The sequence below is a fragment of the Centruroides vittatus genome, unplaced genomic scaffold (assembly GCF_030686945.1).
Source record: "Centruroides vittatus isolate TY-2023 unplaced genomic scaffold, ASM3068694v2 contig_1213, whole genome shotgun sequence".
Lineage (NCBI taxonomy): Eukaryota > Metazoa > Arthropoda > Arachnida > Scorpiones > Buthidae > Centruroides > Centruroides vittatus.
Genome location: NW_027120776.1, coordinates 2,432,311 through 2,450,142, shown reverse-complemented (window position 1 = coordinate 2,450,142; position 17,832 = coordinate 2,432,311). Strand labels below are relative to the sequence as shown.

The following is a 17,832-nucleotide window of genomic DNA, read 5'->3' as shown; positions in this document are numbered from 1 at the left end:
TTATTTTTATTTGTAATTTAGTATGCTCCAATGCCTGCATCGGGCCTTTCGACTTGTTGTTTATTCTGCTTTTATAAATGACATTCTAGTAAATGTTTCAAGTAGCAATATTTCTGAGTTAAGAAGAAAATTAAATATTTTGAGGATTTTTGTTTTTGACAAGACTATGTCTTGATTTTAAAATTGTAGTGCTATTATGGGTGCACACCTTAGAGGTATAAGGGGACATGTTAGGAGTTGCAATTTGGCACAGAGTATTAGGTGCTCAAATTATGCATGCACAAAAAAAAAATCAGACTTGTAGGTAGGTACTTGGGACAGAGAACAGAGTCAAAATAAAATACAAAATAGCAACATCTTTCTACAAACAGGCAAGAGTGCGAGATTTGCACATGCGTATATTGTTGGGAAGTTGGAAATGCGAACATGGCAAAATCAAATTTTGACAAAGTTTTGAAAATACCTATTTACCTCTGGTTGCGACCTGCTGACCTTGTCTGGTTGACTGAGAGATCTCGTTTCAGCATTGGATCATTTTTGAAACTAGATGGCACTAGTCATTATAATTTTATATTAAAAGTAACCTCTGAAATATAATTTTATTTTGTTTTTACATTTATTAATATATTTATTTTGTTTGTGCAAAATAAAATAATTTTGGACGATACAATAGCCACGATTATTTTTTTCAGAAACAGGAATTTTTGTTAGGCATCAAAAAAAATTCAACCCAGGGTGAAACACAACAGACAGAAATTTTGACATTGGATAGGTTAATTTCACCGAAAATGTCTCGTGGACGACCTCGTGGCCATTGCCGGCAAAGTTTGAACGATTGCATAGAGTCCTGAGTCTGAGACATAGTCTTGTTCCAAAAATTGGCCTTGCCACTTTACTTGTTACTTCTATAAGTTTTAAGAATAGAAATACTTCAATTTACTGTATTGTATAATTAAAGAATATTTTCTTAAATTTTAGGGCTCACCAGAAGCCAAGTAGATAAAACCATTAAACACTGGTGGTTGGTTGTGGCTTCATGCCTCATCAATAAACAGTCTATATGGAGTTTTAAGAGTTTTTCTCATGATAACATCTAAATAGGGACCAATTTTCCATAGAAAGTCCTCTTGGAAGACATCATCCACAAGTCATATTGCTATATACAAATAAACCAAACTTAAATTCTAGTATATATAAATTTTTATAGCAAAGTCTCCTCTTGTAAGATATACGAATACATCAAAAAATTTTTTTTGAATGTGGTGGTTTTTTGTAATATAGTTGAGTTTTAAGTTGCATAAAACTGCTTTCTAATATTGTAAATTTATTTCATAAAAAAATTATATATTTTTAACAAAGATCAAACATTTTGAAAGATGTGAAATTGAGTTTTTCTCATTGCTTGGTTTCTACAGAATTTTCAGATAATAATCATAGTTTTAATGTAGGAAATTTAAATTAGCTATGTACTTTCTAATAGTATTTAATAGTAAAACTATCTATAATCTGAAGAATGCTTTATCATATTCATTTTTTTTCTTTTTAATATTTATTAAAATTAATAATAGATAAAATTTCTGTAATATCTGTATTAAACTTAAATGATGTAATAAAATTTTTTGTAGGAAGTGACGGAGAAGGTGATGATGTTGATGACGATGGAGAAGATGAAGGAACAATTCCTGATGATCAAGAAGATATGGAAGAAGATATGGAAGTAAAAGACGAAGGAGAACCAGAAATGGAAGAAGAAGAACAAAGTATTGAACAGCCCGAAGAACATGATGTTCCACATGTTGATGATGAAATTGATGAAGAGGAAGAAGTAGAAGAATTAGAAGAACCTGAAACCCCTCCAAAACCAAAGAAAGAAAAAGGGAAAAAGCGCAAAACAAAAGGCGATGGTGAACGAAAGAAAGGAAAGAAGAAGAAGAAAAAGAAAGTCATGTCTGACAGTGCTGAGGTAAGAAAAATTTTAAATGCTATAGCGAAAACATGAAATTAAAATATATTGTGTTATAATTTCACTAAATGCAGAATATTGCTGCTGATTATAAATAAAAATTGGAAAATTATTAGATTGGAAAGTTTTGGAAAACTATTTATTTATTTATTTATTCATTCATTTATTGCATATATTAAAGGAAATATTACAAGACAGTTGATATCCTCCCCAAAAATAACGCTTGTAACAAAAGATAAAAATATAAATAACAAAGAATAAAAATCAATATACATAAATTAAAAAAGAAGATGATATATTAAAAAAGTAACTGTTTACAAATGTGTTTAAAATGTAGTATCTTTACGTACAGATTGTTCCACACAGCCCATTTTCTGATGGAAAAATGATCTGAAAAATGGAAAGGCTAAAAGATGGGATAAAGAAAAGTTAGGTTAAGAGTAACTCATGGCAGAACTCTCACAGCCGATCAGAATGAACGGAATCATGGAAATATTTGTATAAAATAAATGGTGAAAGTATTTGATATGTTTGGTAAAATCAGAAATTTCCAATCTGGATCTAGCAACATTAGCATTAGGGGTAATGGAGAGTTAATTTGAAATAAGAAATATTTTATATAATTCTTTTAAAAGTGTTTGTGAATGGGATAAGGCAGCCCATATTGGCAGATAATAATAGAGTAGAGACTGAATATTGGCAAAATAAATGGATCGTAAGACTACTTTTGATGAAATAGTTTTGCAATACCATAAGATATCGATTTTATGGTATTACAAATATTTATGTGTAATAGGTAAAAGAACTTTATAAGTAAAGCTAGAATAGTGTATTAATAGTGATGATATTAGATTCAAGATAAGACCAATTCATGAAACAGAAGTGGGTGCTGACTTTTTTCTAGTTAAGTTGGGTCCATAAGGATATATTAAGGAATTGCTTCAATTTACCGTAATTTAAACAGGGAGAAACGTCAAGGCAAATAGGTATGTGGTCGGACAGAAATCCATTGGTCGGGTAGGCAGTAGCACCGGAGTTACTAATGAATGTTAAGTTGAGATAGGAATTCTCTCTTAATGGAAAAACTATCTGGATAAATTAAAATCACCACACATTATGAATTTAAAACCAGAAGAAATAATAAATAAAAAATAGAAAATGGGATTCTCTTACAATGAGGTATATAGACAATGTATGAAGTAAGTGTTAATTCACGGATTTTTAAAATAAGAATAGAATCAAAATATTCAAATACTTTAGAAACTTGTAAAGACTGGGAAGATAAGTATTCTTCCACCTCTTTGATTAATGCATTCTAAGGATATATGTGAATAACCCAATAAAGGAATAAAATTAGCAATATCGTAAGACAGTGAGGTAAACAAACTTTCAGAAATAACATAAAAATCACTTAATATAGACAGGGGAGAGCTTTTTTTTTTATATAGAACTAATATATTGCATAAATATTTTAATTGGGATATTTAAAGACATAATGGAAGAAATAATATGTCTAAAAATATATGAAGAAAATAAAACAAGCAAAAATAAAAAAGGTAAAATAAACAAAAAATAAAAATTAACTAAAATGAGAAAAAATACAATAACAATGATAAAATACAATAATAATTACAATGGATTGTGCGAGATCAAAAAATGAGAGAGAGGAAATATATATTAAAAAAACCCTCATCTGAAATAAAATTTATAAAGTGATTATAATCCAAGTAGATAAATCATAAATGATCTATCACCATCAGATAAAAAATAAGCTGGCTGGTATAATTTTCTGTATTAATAGCAATTGTTGAAGGTGAATCCACTATTAAATGGATAAGTGATCATACACTGATGTAACACTGCAAATAGTGTTGTAAGAAGTTCAACAAGATGGATATCTTGATAAAAGATAGGAGGTTGTTGATTGGCTTAAATGTAAAGATGAAACATAGATTGCATGAAAATACTTGACAAAGAATATCGATCACACAACTCAATGCAGCAAAAATAATTAGTGGTCTATTTTAGAATTTTTTAATAAGTAATTTGGACTTTGTTTTAGGTGGATAAATTTTAAAATTTATATTAACGATGACGATACTTAACTAGTAGTAGTAATTAATCTTTTACGTCAATAAAAACTGGTCGTAGTTGACAGAAAATGCCGAAACACCAAAAAACACGGAAAGCATACATTGAGCTTTCCTAAGACCTCACCTTATTCATATTTAATTATGACAGAATAGTATTTTTATACATCTTGGCTATCAAATAGAGAGTAATATTGCATTGCTAATTAAACATTTAGTTTCATAATGTGATGCGACTACACACGACAATATTTAAATATTGTGTTCTATCTGTTTAAATTTTGATTTTATTTGGTTTATTTAAAAAGTGTGCTGTACAGTTTTCATTTTGCATTACCTGACTGTTTTAGATGAATGAAAACATTATAGTAAAGGTTTGGTATTTCGTAACTGATTTTTTGGTGTTTGGGTGTTGACAGTAATTAATGTTTGTAATTTTTATGCGTTTCTTTCCATCATACAAGGTCGTTGTATAACTTGAAAAATAAGTTATATATTATTATTTTTTGCTTTTTGGATCGTGCATAGAAAATCAATTGTATCTGTTTTACGAATAACTGTTTTAAGTAAAGTTGTAATAGGAAAAAATTGCAAATATTTTTGGGTATTGCATAACTTCAGACTTCACAACAGCAAGGGCTATATGTTAGCATAAATTATTTGCTCGAGTTTTTATTATAACTTCTGTTAAAGCAATTATAATAAGCCCTTGACTTGGATAATTTTTTTTTCTGCATAAGTTGAATGGTTCTTAAATGTGATGCTGTTTTAATGTATATTTATTTTAAAGGCTAATCAAAGCTAAATAGCTTCTGCTTATATAAAGAAATACTTGAGAAAATAAACTTTTATTTTATAATCTAATTATATAGAGTGTTGCATGATAGATCACGTTATTAATCATAAGTTGAAGTATTGCAACTGTATATTTACAAATCCACAAAGCCAGAAGCTTGCTGTATAATGTAATTTTTTGAGCTATTTTATCTTCAAAAATTATTATTATTATCATCATCACTTTTCATTTTTAAAGAAATTATAATCATTCTGTTCACATACTAAAACTTTTAATTATTGAAGATAATGTTGAATATACAGTATTAATTAAAATTCAAGGTTATAGATAAATCTTGTGGACCTTGTGGATTTGATTGTTTCCTTCTAGACAGTTTTTTCAGCAGACTAAGATGGAAAAATTAACAAATATGATTTTATTGCTTTAAATTAAACAATAGACGTTACAACTAATTTCATTGTTTTTTTTAAATGAAGAACATTGTTATATTTATCTTTCTGTGCATCTTAATATTTTAAATTTGTCAAAACATTTTCAATTGTAAATTAAAATCAGGCACTTTAACAGGACTTAAAAATTCCAAATAAAATAGTCAAACCTGTCTATAACGGAACAGTTAATATAAGGGATGGCCAAAAAGTTTGAGGATTTGTAGGGCCCAGTATGTTCATTCCATTTAGAGGAAATTGTCACTGGCTTTATGGCTATTTCCCCAATTGATGAATTCAGTTTATGATGCCTGTTTGATAGAATTTGTTTGACTGCTGCATAAAAAATCACTGATACAGTTCATCTTCATATTGTCTGATTGGAATTCAATCCTCTGATAAGTCTCAGACATGAAAATCACATGGTGAGAGAACTGACCTTTATGACATGTGCTCCAGTGTCCTCCCATTTAGAGGTAGCCATCTGCTTGGTGACATTGTCAACATGGAGGTACTGTACACACAGTTATGATCTTCATGAAGCTTTGCACACCCTTTCACAATGGTAGTTTTGGACAGAACACCATTTTTTCATCTGTATTTTAAATCTTTTACAACTCAAACAACAATACTACTTAGTTGTTGAACTTTATAGGTTAACCTAAAGAATTTAGTATATATTAACGAATTAATAAGTGTGCAAATAAGTAAAATATCTTTCAAATCTTCTGTACATGTTAAGTTTTAAAATTAATTCTTCATGTAACCTTATAAATTCAGACATTACTTCTTTATCTATAAAACTATTTTTATTTTATACATGAAGAACTATTTTCAGAAAACTTTAGAATTATTGATCTGAATGATTTGTAATTTCAAATGTTTGCCTATAATTGTTCTAAATTATGTTAATTACATTTGTTTTGTATTTTTAAATTAAGAAATCTATCTATATATATATTAGATAATTATATATGATGGTTTAATAAATCTAACATAATTAACTAAAGCTTAGTTCACACTGAGGGCGATTCGCTGGCGAAAGCGAAAAACAGAGCGAATAACATGTCAGATATGACGTTGTTTCCGGTGAATTTTACCATTTCGCGAATCGCTTTGAAGTTTGGAACTGTCAAACTGTTTCGCTAGCGAAAAAATTTTGCCACCAATCGTATTCCCGCTAGTTGTCACGTGGTTATTGTTGTTTTCAAGATGGCTACAGAAACTTTCTCACGCAATAGAGTAAATGTTGTAATTATGAATTTTTAATATTTCTCTTGCCCAGCATCGTTTTCTTTTTGACGTATTCATTCTCAATAAATAAACAAACGTGGTTAACGGTGGAATATCGGAAGTGGCCATTTTGTTTTTCGAGATGACGTTTTCTCTTGCCTGCAAATGATTGGCTCCTTAAAATTCGCAATCACTTTTCGCTTTTGGTTGTAGAGTCAATTTAGCTAAGCGAATAAAACTCGTTTTTTGCTTTTCTCATTTGCTTTCGCTATTCGCTCAGTGTGAACTAAGCTTAAGTGATTGCCATAATTAATTGGGCTATTTTTTGCTATTATTAACAATTAGATTTATTTATTATATGTACAAAAGGAAATGTTAAAAGGCAATTGATATCGTCCTCAAAAATAATGCTTGTAACAAAAGATTAAAGTACAAATAACAAAGAATAAAAATCAATATACATAATAAAAGAAGATTATATATTAAAAAGTAACTGTTTACAAATATGTTTAAAACTAGAATCTTTACGTACAGATTGTTCCATACAGCCCATATTCTGAATAGACCAATAGAAAAATGATCTGAAAGCAATGGAAAGCCTAAAAGATGGGATAAAGAAAAGTTAGGTTAAGAGTAACTCTTAGGCACAGCCAATCAGAATGAATGGAATCATGGAAATATTTGTATAAAATAAATGGTGAAAGTATTTGATATGTTTGGTAAAATCGGAAATTTCCAATCTGGATCTAGCATTAGGGGTAAAAGGAAGGTTGGAGAGTTAATTTGAAATAAGAAATATTTTATATAATTCTTTTAAAAGTGTTTGTGAATGGGATGAGGCAGCCCATATTGGCAGATAATAATAGAGTAGAGACTGAATATTGGCAAAATAAATGGATCGTAAGACTATTTTTGATGAAATAGTTTTGCAAAAATGCCAAAGAATTCCACGACGAATAGCTAGAGACTTAATAATCTTATCAACATGTTCTTTGAAAGTAAGTTCAGGATCAAAAATGATCCCAAGGTTGTTATCAGAATTGACATGTTTTATAGGATTGTTGTAAATATAGAATGTGGGCAACTGAGGATTACAAATGAGTGAAAAAAACATGATTACAGTTTTTCGTATATTAATTTTTAGATTAGATATTAAGTAATTCGGTATTAGAGATAAACATTAGGTGACCTCTCTTATCGAAACTAATAATTATAATAATTTAATATTTATTAAATAATTTTGGGATAGTCTGGAAGAAAAGAATTGGCCCAGAGCAAGATATGAATCCATAATGTCCACTTACTGCAGTGTGCTGCCAGTTATGCTACCTGGACCTCTGAGTGATTCTTTGCTTTCAGACGTAAATCTTGATATAACCATCTACAGTTATTCATGGTGCCAGCTGGGGACAACTCCTATGTCCATGGGACGTTTATATATGTATATACGAGGGTTGGAATTTTAATAATGGTAACTCTGAAGTTAGAATCTTTATGAAGATTTTTGCTGTTCTTCAATGTAGTCACTAGCAGTGTGTAAAACCTTTTGCCAGTGATGTGGAAGTTGCAGGATGCCATTGATAGAGCCTATTTGGTTGATCACCTGAATAGAACAGTTTATTGCCTGAAGAATATCTGGAATAGTTCTGAATCACCTTCTGTACAGTGGTTCCTTCATTTTAGGGATAAAGTCAAAGTCATGGGCTTAAGTCTGGAGATTATGGTGGATGGTAGAGAATCTTCCAGTTCCAGCAACTGAACAGTGTGGCTACACATTGTACAACATGCACACAAGCATTGTCAGGCAAGATGATAGGTGGGTTCTGTAGAAAGTGTTTCCACTTTTTTTTTTCCTCAAAGCTGACTACAGATTGTGTTCCAAAAATGCAGAGCACTACTGCATATTTACATTCTGGCTTGCGAGTACAGCATACATCAGAATAACACCATTGCAGTCAAAAACGAGAATAACCATAGCTTTCACTTTGCAGGAATTCTGACAAAATTTTGGCTTTTGTGGCGACCCCCTCCGATGCTGCCACTCATTTGAATGCTGTTTCAGTTCAGGCTTGTATGATTTTGCCCATGTCTCAACTAGCATAACAATACAGCATAAGAAAGCTTCTCCTTCACATTTGTAGAGTTTAAAGTGGGTACAAGCAGTCATAGCATGTGGAACCTATTATGACAAAATTTTCCTCATTTCCGAACATTTCTTCACAATGATTAGCAATATTGTATGTGACAACATGGTCTTGAGCTAACTCATGAATCATTTGACACAGATCTATATCTAGTAACATGGAAAAAACAGCATTCACTTACTTTTCACTTGCACAAGGATGACTTGGATGAGGCTTATCTTTCATATTATCATGTCCCTTGTTGAAGGTTTTTACCCATCTTGTTGCTGTTCTATATGGTAATGCAGATTTTCCACAAGCCTCTAAGAGTCCTTGGTAGGGCCCTTCAGTGGCCAAGCGGTTCCATTCCCTGAACACTGGGAGTTCGGTTGTGGGTTTGTCTCGCCAGGACAGGCTGGCCACGTAGAGTTTTTTGAGTTTTCTCCATGTCTGTAATGCCTGAATAGGGGCCAGTTAGCCTTAAAAAGACCTCCTAGAAGGCATTCCCCCTAGGCAGATTGCTCAAGTGTTGCATTGATGTAACTTAAACAAACTAAGAGTCCTTGGCAACACTGTCATGCAGTACCACCACTGGCACTTTCAATTTTTATCTAACTTGGCTGCTTAAATTTTGAGAATATCATGATTAGACCAGGTGATAGCAATAGGCCTTACACTTCTTGTTACTGCACAGATGCATGGAGTTGGATGGTAAAGTCCATTTGCTCTGAGGTAATGTAGGTATGTAACCAATATCTGGTTTATGTGGCATTAGCTGGTTGCATTGTGTTGGGTTTCTACAGCACTGTTGCCACTATTAAATTTCCTACTCATGCATATACCATGCCAGTGTAAAGTAATAGCCAGCTGAGTGCCATAATGGATGAGTGTATAAGGCTGTGAGCATAGGATTCATCCCCAGTCGGTGCCATGAGTGAATTGCAGATGGTTACGTCAAGATTTAAATAGTGTCTGGAAGCAAAGAATTGCTTGAAGGTTTGGGTAGCATAACTGACAACACACCGTGCAGTGTGAGTGGAGGTTGCAGGTTTAAATCCTGCTCTGGGCCTATTCTTTTCTTCTAGCCTGTTCTATAGTTTATTTAATAAATACTAAATTATTATAATTATTAGTTTTGATAAGAGAGGATGCCTAGTGCCTTCCAATAATACCAAATATCTAATTATTAATAGTAACAAAAGATAGCCTGATTAATTATGACAATTGTTTGGTTTAGTTTTAATACGTCGGGCTTTGGGATGTTTATATATATTTATTATTTAAATATACAGGTCCCTCTCTACAAAACAACTTTCCTTCAACACTTTCACTCTAACATGGTTCAGCAATTTGAGACATCCTTATAATACAAAACATCACAATTTTCAAGTGCAAACACTGTCATTAAATTTTTTTTTATTCAAACAAGCATGTGCGTTTTCTCATATTTGCCAACGGATTTTAGAATATTGAAATTTTTAATATTTTGTGCCTTTTGCCTGGTTTTCTTTAATGAGAACTGATTGTACAATTTTTTCCTTGTTCTAGCTTCGTGTTTTAGCTTTCCTATAAACCAGGTGTCACTATCATTGGGTGAGTGTTGTAAACCTGAAAGACTGTTACTGTGGTTTGTTTTTATATGTAAGGGGGTCCTGAAAGTAATGCTGTATTTTTTTCATCAAAATAAAACAATTTTAATATATATTTTTATTTTGACTTGATGTAATCACCCTCATTTCAATGATTTATTTGTCACTTAGTGGGCAAATTTTCAATTCCAGATCTATAGAACAAAGATGGTTTTTGATTAAAAAAAATTGGAAATTCCTTGTTTGATTTCTTTTACATTTCAAAATTTTTTACCCCTCAAATATTGCACAGATCTGAATAAATAGTAATCTGAGGGTGCAATATCAAGTGAATAAGGTGGATGAGGTAACACCTCCTATCCCAATTCTTTGATTTTATCCCAGAGTCATGAAAAATGTGGTCTTGCATTGTCATGCTGTAGAATGACACCTTTTTAATAAGGGTTGAATACTTTTCAATCAAAGCTTGGTTTACTCAATCTAATTGTTGACAATAAGGTCTGCAGTTATGGTTTGATCTGGTTCTAGCACCTCAAAATGAGTTATGCTCAGAGTATTCCACCAGACAGACAACAGTATCCTTTTAGGGTGTAAGCCTGGCTTTGGGATAGCTAATGGGGTTTGATTGGGGGAGAGCCATTTTCTTTTACATTTGAGATTCAAAAAATGACCCATTTCTCATCTTTAGTCACTATGCGATCAAGAAATGCTTCTGCATTATGTTGTTGCAACAACAAATTGCAAGTGCTTGAACGATTAGTTCTGTTTTCTTCTGACAGTGTGTGTTGAACCTAAACAGCTTCTCTGTTAACTTTACCAATCTGTTTCAAGTGTTCTTGAATGGTGAACCTAGATGTGTTAAGCTTACCTGATAACTTTTCAATCATTTGACAAGAATTTGCTTCCACTTCTGCTCGTAAAACATCATCATCAAGAGACATTAGTCTTCCTGAATGAGGCAAATCACAAAGATCAAAATTACTTGACCTGAACTTCATAAATGCCAAAGGTGATTTGCTGACATCTAATGTGGCTGGATAAACATCACAAATGTTTTTTAGTTGCTTTTGTTGCATCGCTACCTTTCTGAAACTCAAATAACATGCAATGTCGAATATGCAACTCTTCTGGTTTTGGTTTGACGTTTCAAACAGGGATGTTGTAAAAATGATATTGATTTGTAAAATGAAAGAAAAGAAGTCACTTTCACTTGCAAAAATATCTTGCACAACTTCAGCATATGCAATCAACTGATTAGCATTGAATAAGTATTGATATGTGCAAATATGACATTACTTTTCAGTCTCCCTTATATTAAATTAAAAGTTACTACATAAAAGATTAAGATTTTAAGGAATCGTAGGCAAATATAAAAAAAAATGTCCTTGTTTAATGGTGTTTAGCATTGAAAAAAAATTAAATGTTAATGTGCAATACTTTTTTGATTATGATTGTTGGTTAATTATTGATTGCTTTAATAAACATATTTCTCTTAGTTCCAAAAAAAGAATAGTATACTTTTGCTAATGTTGGAACCCAGTTCTATGTTATGTACTAGTCCTTTGTTTTGTATGGCATGGATTTGCATAACATGGCACTTTTTTAGAACCTAACTACTGTGTTACACAGAGGATATCTGTATATTATTACCAAATAAACAATAAAAGTATATTAAGTAGAAATAATATGCTTGTTGCATGAGACCAAAAATATTTATTACATAATTTTTTCAATATCGCTTCAAGCTGTCTTCAGCATGTGTGTAGATGGAATGGAGCATGAAATAGTTAGAATGGTTAACTAGTCCAACTATTCTATGCTGCATTTACACACATGCTGAAGATGTTTATATTTCAAATACAAAACTACTTGTTTCAGGAAATGGAACATGGAATAGTTTTATATTTTGTACGAAACTGTTCTATGCTCATTTTGTATTTGAAATATAAATAAATGGTATTTTATTGGGTTCTGATTAAAGGGGTTTTATCATCATCATTTAGTAAGAAAGTGTAATGTTGCTCATTTAAATTGTTCATATAATGATTTAGTTTGAATGTAGATTCCTTAATATTTAAATATAGTTTCAAATAGAATATTTATATACAGTTATTAATTTTAAAATAATTATTACAGTTCTAGCATGAAAGTGTATTTAGTAAGTTTTTGTTATTTACATTTCCTCTGTTACATGACTGTTAACTATTTTATATATATACACGTGTGTGTGTGTGTGTGTTTAAATTATTTGGATCAGTGACATAGATAATTTGTGTAAGAGGTCTAACTTTTATGTTAAAACAAGATGCATAAAATTTACTATGAAAAAAGTGAGCTAAGTAGCTCATACATAGTTGATGGTGAGCTAGATAGGTAGACTGGTTTCATTATCAATTTCTTTGGACTGACATATGCCTGTTTTGCAAAAGAGAATTTTTTGGGCTGCAATTCGAAAAAATTGTAGACCCGTAAATTCCCACTGTCTGTCTTTTCTTAATCTTGAGAATGGAGTTACATAGATGAAATCTAAGACCAGATATAGAAACCTTATGGGCAGTAAGTCTCAATTAAGTATATATGAACTTCCAATGCAAATTGGAAGTTGTCAATTCGAAACTCCCCCTGGTGTTAGATAGATGACTGGCACGACTCTATTGTTAAAGGAAAAGTATGATATACAGGGGCAAGCCACTGCCAATAATTTGAGGTGGAGAGCATATATATTAAATTAAATAAATTAAAAATATGATTAAAAATTGCAGCCTGGCATTGTGACACTGGTCACAATCAATAATTGCTCATTATTTTTTTAAATTTGCTAAGATAAAAAAACAGAGTTTAGTTAGTAGTCTTCTTACAAAGCATAAAAACAAATATTAAAGTGAGCTTGCTCTGTATTATAATTCTAACTTCAGTTAGAATGGAATCCAATTTCAAATTCTTAGTATTCTGTATATTTTATGGACCCTTGATTCTGTAGTGCACTGCATCATATATGCACATCAATTTTTAAAATTTTTCTTGTGCAGAATTAGAAGAATATATATTTTTTATTCTGACTATTTGAATGATTAATTATTCTTCTATCTCTAATGCATTTTTTGAATATAAATCATTACAATAAATTTTTATCATAGACCTATCTTGTATATAAATTTCATTTTACATTTATACTAGCAGATAAGCCCAGCGTTGCTTGGGCAAAAAGTTACAATAGCGAAGATTAAGATTATTACATTATAGCCAATCTTACCTGTTTTCATAGAATGCAAGAATTATGTTCCCCCTGTTTCCAGACTAATTAGAGAATTTGTAGATGGGTCTAAAAATGTTTGATTTCCTGCAAAAACACAAACTGCATCTGCACCTGTAAACCTTGCATGCCACTTTCTCTTAACACTTTCATTGTTACTCAACACTTCTTTCATCCCCATGTGGTACCCTACTAAAATGCAGTTAAAATCAAAATACCGCATCTAAAATAGTAGAGTAGAAGCTGAGTTCTTCAGGGTAAACCTTAATCCTCTCCCTCTCCCCTGTGGGGGAAATTCGAAAAATCTCTTTTTAGTGTACATTCTCATGACATACCCTAACTGTTTACCAAATTTCAATTCCTAACCATTTGGGCTCTGCGCTTATTGTTATTATTATTATTATTATCATCAACCTATCTCGATTATATATATTAGATCAAATGAAATTATTGATGAAAATACATAAAACCACAGAAATACAGTAGAGCATCGATTATCCGACTTAATTGGGGACTGGGGTCGGTCGGATAACTGAAAAGTCGGATAACCGAAAAAGGTTATCCTTTTTCGGTTTATTTCATATTTTTATGAAAAAATACATTATTAGTATAGTGTATTAGGCCTGGTTTAAATACTATCCTCACTTCCATGGTCGAGCCAGTGCTGCCAGCTAAAACATCCAAAAATTTAACAAAAATAATATTAAAGTAGCCAAGACATAACCAAATATTGTAGCGCCACATCACTAACGGACATTTGAATTTGCCGACTAGAACACGGTCGGTTAATCGGGGATCAGATAATCAATGCTCTACTGTATTTATAAACTTCTATTCAGAATCTACATTCACTCTAATATAATAATATCTATAATAAAGAACTTAAGACAGCTGAGTAATCTGCTTTAATTTTACAGTGTATACTTAAATGATTTGAAATAATATAAAATATTCTTGTAATGCACTGTTTGATCTACCCAGAATTACACCTAAAGAATGGTGTTACATAAACAAGAATTGGTTTGATCAGTTGCCAGGCTTGGATTTCAAACACAGGCAAGAAAGAAATAAAAAATATCTAGATAGCAAGCACTCTTGTTCACAAATGATAAATAGAAAAACCAAAAATGACAACTCTTCAAAACTGAAAAGTATTTATTAAATACTACAAAACTGACTAGGTATAAATATGTGGGTTAATTAGATACTAAGCATAATGCTAATTCAGTTGTAATAATTCTATAAGTGAGAAAGTTACAAAAACCCAAACTATAATTAGTTCAATCCAAAAACTAAAAAGTATTTATAAAACTTTCCTGACAATTGGGGAAACTTAAAATTAACTCTCCACAAAAACTGAAAAAAATAACTCAATATCAAAGCACTTATAAAACTCTTAGAATCTAAACTACCTAACTTTTACATCAGGAATGTCAAAAGAATCCAATCTGTTTACTACTCACTAGACTTTGTACTTGAAAAAAATCACCATGCTTGCACTCAGTGGCATCACTTCAACTGTCTTTTGCTTGCCATTGCTTTATCCATCCAAGTGTGACATCGTGTTAGCATATGCCACTCTACCCCATTTATATACGTACATAACAGTTTTAATTCATTGCAATTTGTTTCCAAAAGGAGTCAGTCTAGTCTTTTCGTAAATTACTTTGCTGAATTTTAGAATTGGTAGCAATGTGATTAAGTGACTGCTGCTTAACTTCCTTTGGAAATCACTTAATCCAAGATGCCATTTTATATTTGTGTGATGATTCTCATTAATGATAGTTATATGTAAAAGTAATTTTTGTCTCTTGAATTTGGAATTGGCAGGCATAGAAGTTTTAGTCCTTTAAACAAAAGAAAGTGTCACCAAACTAAATTATAATCTCAACTAAAACAAAAACCCAGAAATAAAAACTAACATTCAGACTTGACTCCTGTACATTCTGATAAATGAAATTTCTACATATATGCCTGTAAATATAGTCTGTCTGTCATGCTTATTTTTTCCCTGTAATCTTTAACTTTCTGTTTAAAGATATTTTATTATAAAAGAAATGGCTTATTTTACGAAGTAGAAAAAAAACTGTAATTGTATGTAATTAGCCGGTAAATAATAATTTCAGTTTAATTAATAGTTGCTAAAATAAATAAACCAAAATTTTTAATGACGTTTTTCCCATATAGTGTTTAGATTTTGAATATTTTTGGCTTGGTTCACTAGTAACAAATTTACAGTAGCTTGTTTAGTTGTGTTCCTTTTATCATATATCTTTTTAATATGTTTGGAGAGTTGCTGTGTTCAATAACAACAACGAAGTTTAAAGTCATTAGAATTCTTGTTTCTCATATTAAACTAAAATTTTAAAATTCTATAGAAAATACGATATTAATATATCAAATCTGGATTGCAATATTAACTTCATGCAAATCTGAAATGTCTTTAAATTTTATCTATAAAAAATGCAATGTTTATATTATTATTGCTTTATGTTTAAGATCTTGTTGTTAGTTTCATGCATAATGCACAAATGTTTTTAAATTGCGAATTATTCAAATGTTAAGAGAATTTTACACAGTTTTAACAGTAATAACTGTCAGAACTTTTAATACTTTATATTCACATTTTTATCAACGATTAGAAAAGGAGCATTGGAGGAATATTGGAATAACACGCCTATAATAATTTATCTAAAATTGCATAAATATCTAGCAGTACTGTTACATAATAAAGATTTAGTACATTTTTTGTTTGCACATCACAAGTTTCTTTAGAGTGAGAACAACTTAAGTATGAATCTTCAGATCACTAAACCTGTTTAGCTTCAGGCAAAACATATAAAATGTAGCAATCCACGAATCCATCTGATTCCAGCTTCGGGTTTACGGTGCTGCTAGTGAAGTACACTTTATTAAGTGTTAATTTATAAGAATTTTTTTTCATACAAATTAACTTATTTGATGAATTTCAAATTAATTTTTTTTTAAATAAATTAAACTTTCAAACATTTACTAAAAACAATATTAAAATATCAATGAAATTTATTTCAACAGGATAGTGACAGTAATTTACTTGGAGTCCATTCAGACAATGATAGTGATTATATTGTGGAAAGTAGAAAGGCCAAGAAACCGAAATTGGAAAAGGTAAGCATTTTCACTATCTCATTGAAATTGTGTATTTTGTATAGGCTAAAAACAGATATTTGTGTATCAAAGAGAAAATATGAAGTTTTCACACACGATGATGATAAAAATCATAAGATAAAATTCAAATTTAAATATTTTATATATTATCCATATTCGTAAGTGTATTGCTTTCCTTTATTCTTATCCCACTTCTGATTTGTCATCATGCAATGTAATTGTGTGTAATAAGTCAGTATTTGTTGCAGATAAAAATTTTTGTAATAAGTTCAGTTGCTTGTGTAGGTTAATACGAAAATGCATTGACAGTTGCTACAATGATGAAATTGAGTAGTCGGTACAAATCTGCAATATAATATCATAAATTATCATATAACTTGTTCAATGAATTATTTAATTTGACATAAAATTTTTTGTTATATATAGAAAGTAATCTCATTAATTCTTTGAAATTTAGTAATATTGGTTTTATGTTCAGTTTCATTTACTATTTAATATTCAAATATGTTGGATGGAAGTGTTGTGGTTTCTGTGCTCAAGTACGGTAGCAAAACTCATGTATGGTAGAAGAGTCACAGGAGTCTAATTAGTTCATGTGAGATGTAGTCGAAAGAAGTGTGTGGCATTTTAAGGAGAGACCACATGAGAAATGAACAAGTGTTGGAAGAGTGTGTGGTGAAAAGAATGTGGTTGAAAAGGTGGGGAAATTGGCCCCACGAATGAAAGGAGAACTGTTGAAGAGAGTATACGTGAGAAAAGTGGATGGAAAGTGCAATAGGGAGACCGAAAATGTCTTGGTTAGAACAAGTGGATGAGTACCTGAAATTACGTAAGTGTTGAATTAGAAAAATGTGAGGAAGTGTGCTAGAAGAGATGGTGAATTTGAAGAAAAGATGATGTCATTAATTCTTTGAAATTCTGGAAGAAAGATATTGGAGAAAGATGCTATCTCCTTTTGTTTGTTGCTCATGCATTTTGGATTATGAGTGTGAAGATATGCATGTACAGGAAATCCTTGATAGTTCGAAATTCAAGGGATGAAATAATCACGACTTCAAATTATCTGAGATTTACATATTTTTGTACAGTATGCCAAATGCCATGTAACTGATGCAATTTAGTAATTAAGCAAATGAAATATGGCTATGTATACAGAATGCTATTTTTGTTAATTAATAATAATAATATAAATTGCAGGTAAGCAGCATGT

The 17,832-nt window shown here is 30.8% G+C and overlaps 1 protein-coding gene across 1 annotated transcript in view; it reads left to right on the top strand.

Moving 5' to 3' along the window:
* Positions 1–17,832, top strand: part of LOC136986456 (chromodomain-helicase-DNA-binding protein 4-like) — a 212,115-nt gene that overhangs the window by 44,797 nt on the left and 149,486 nt on the right. The window contains 2 exon segments of the mRNA XM_067283983.1: positions 1,626–1,963; positions 16,530–16,622. Of these exon segments, the coding sequence (XP_067140084.1) occupies positions 1,626–1,963; positions 16,530–16,622 (431 nt within the window).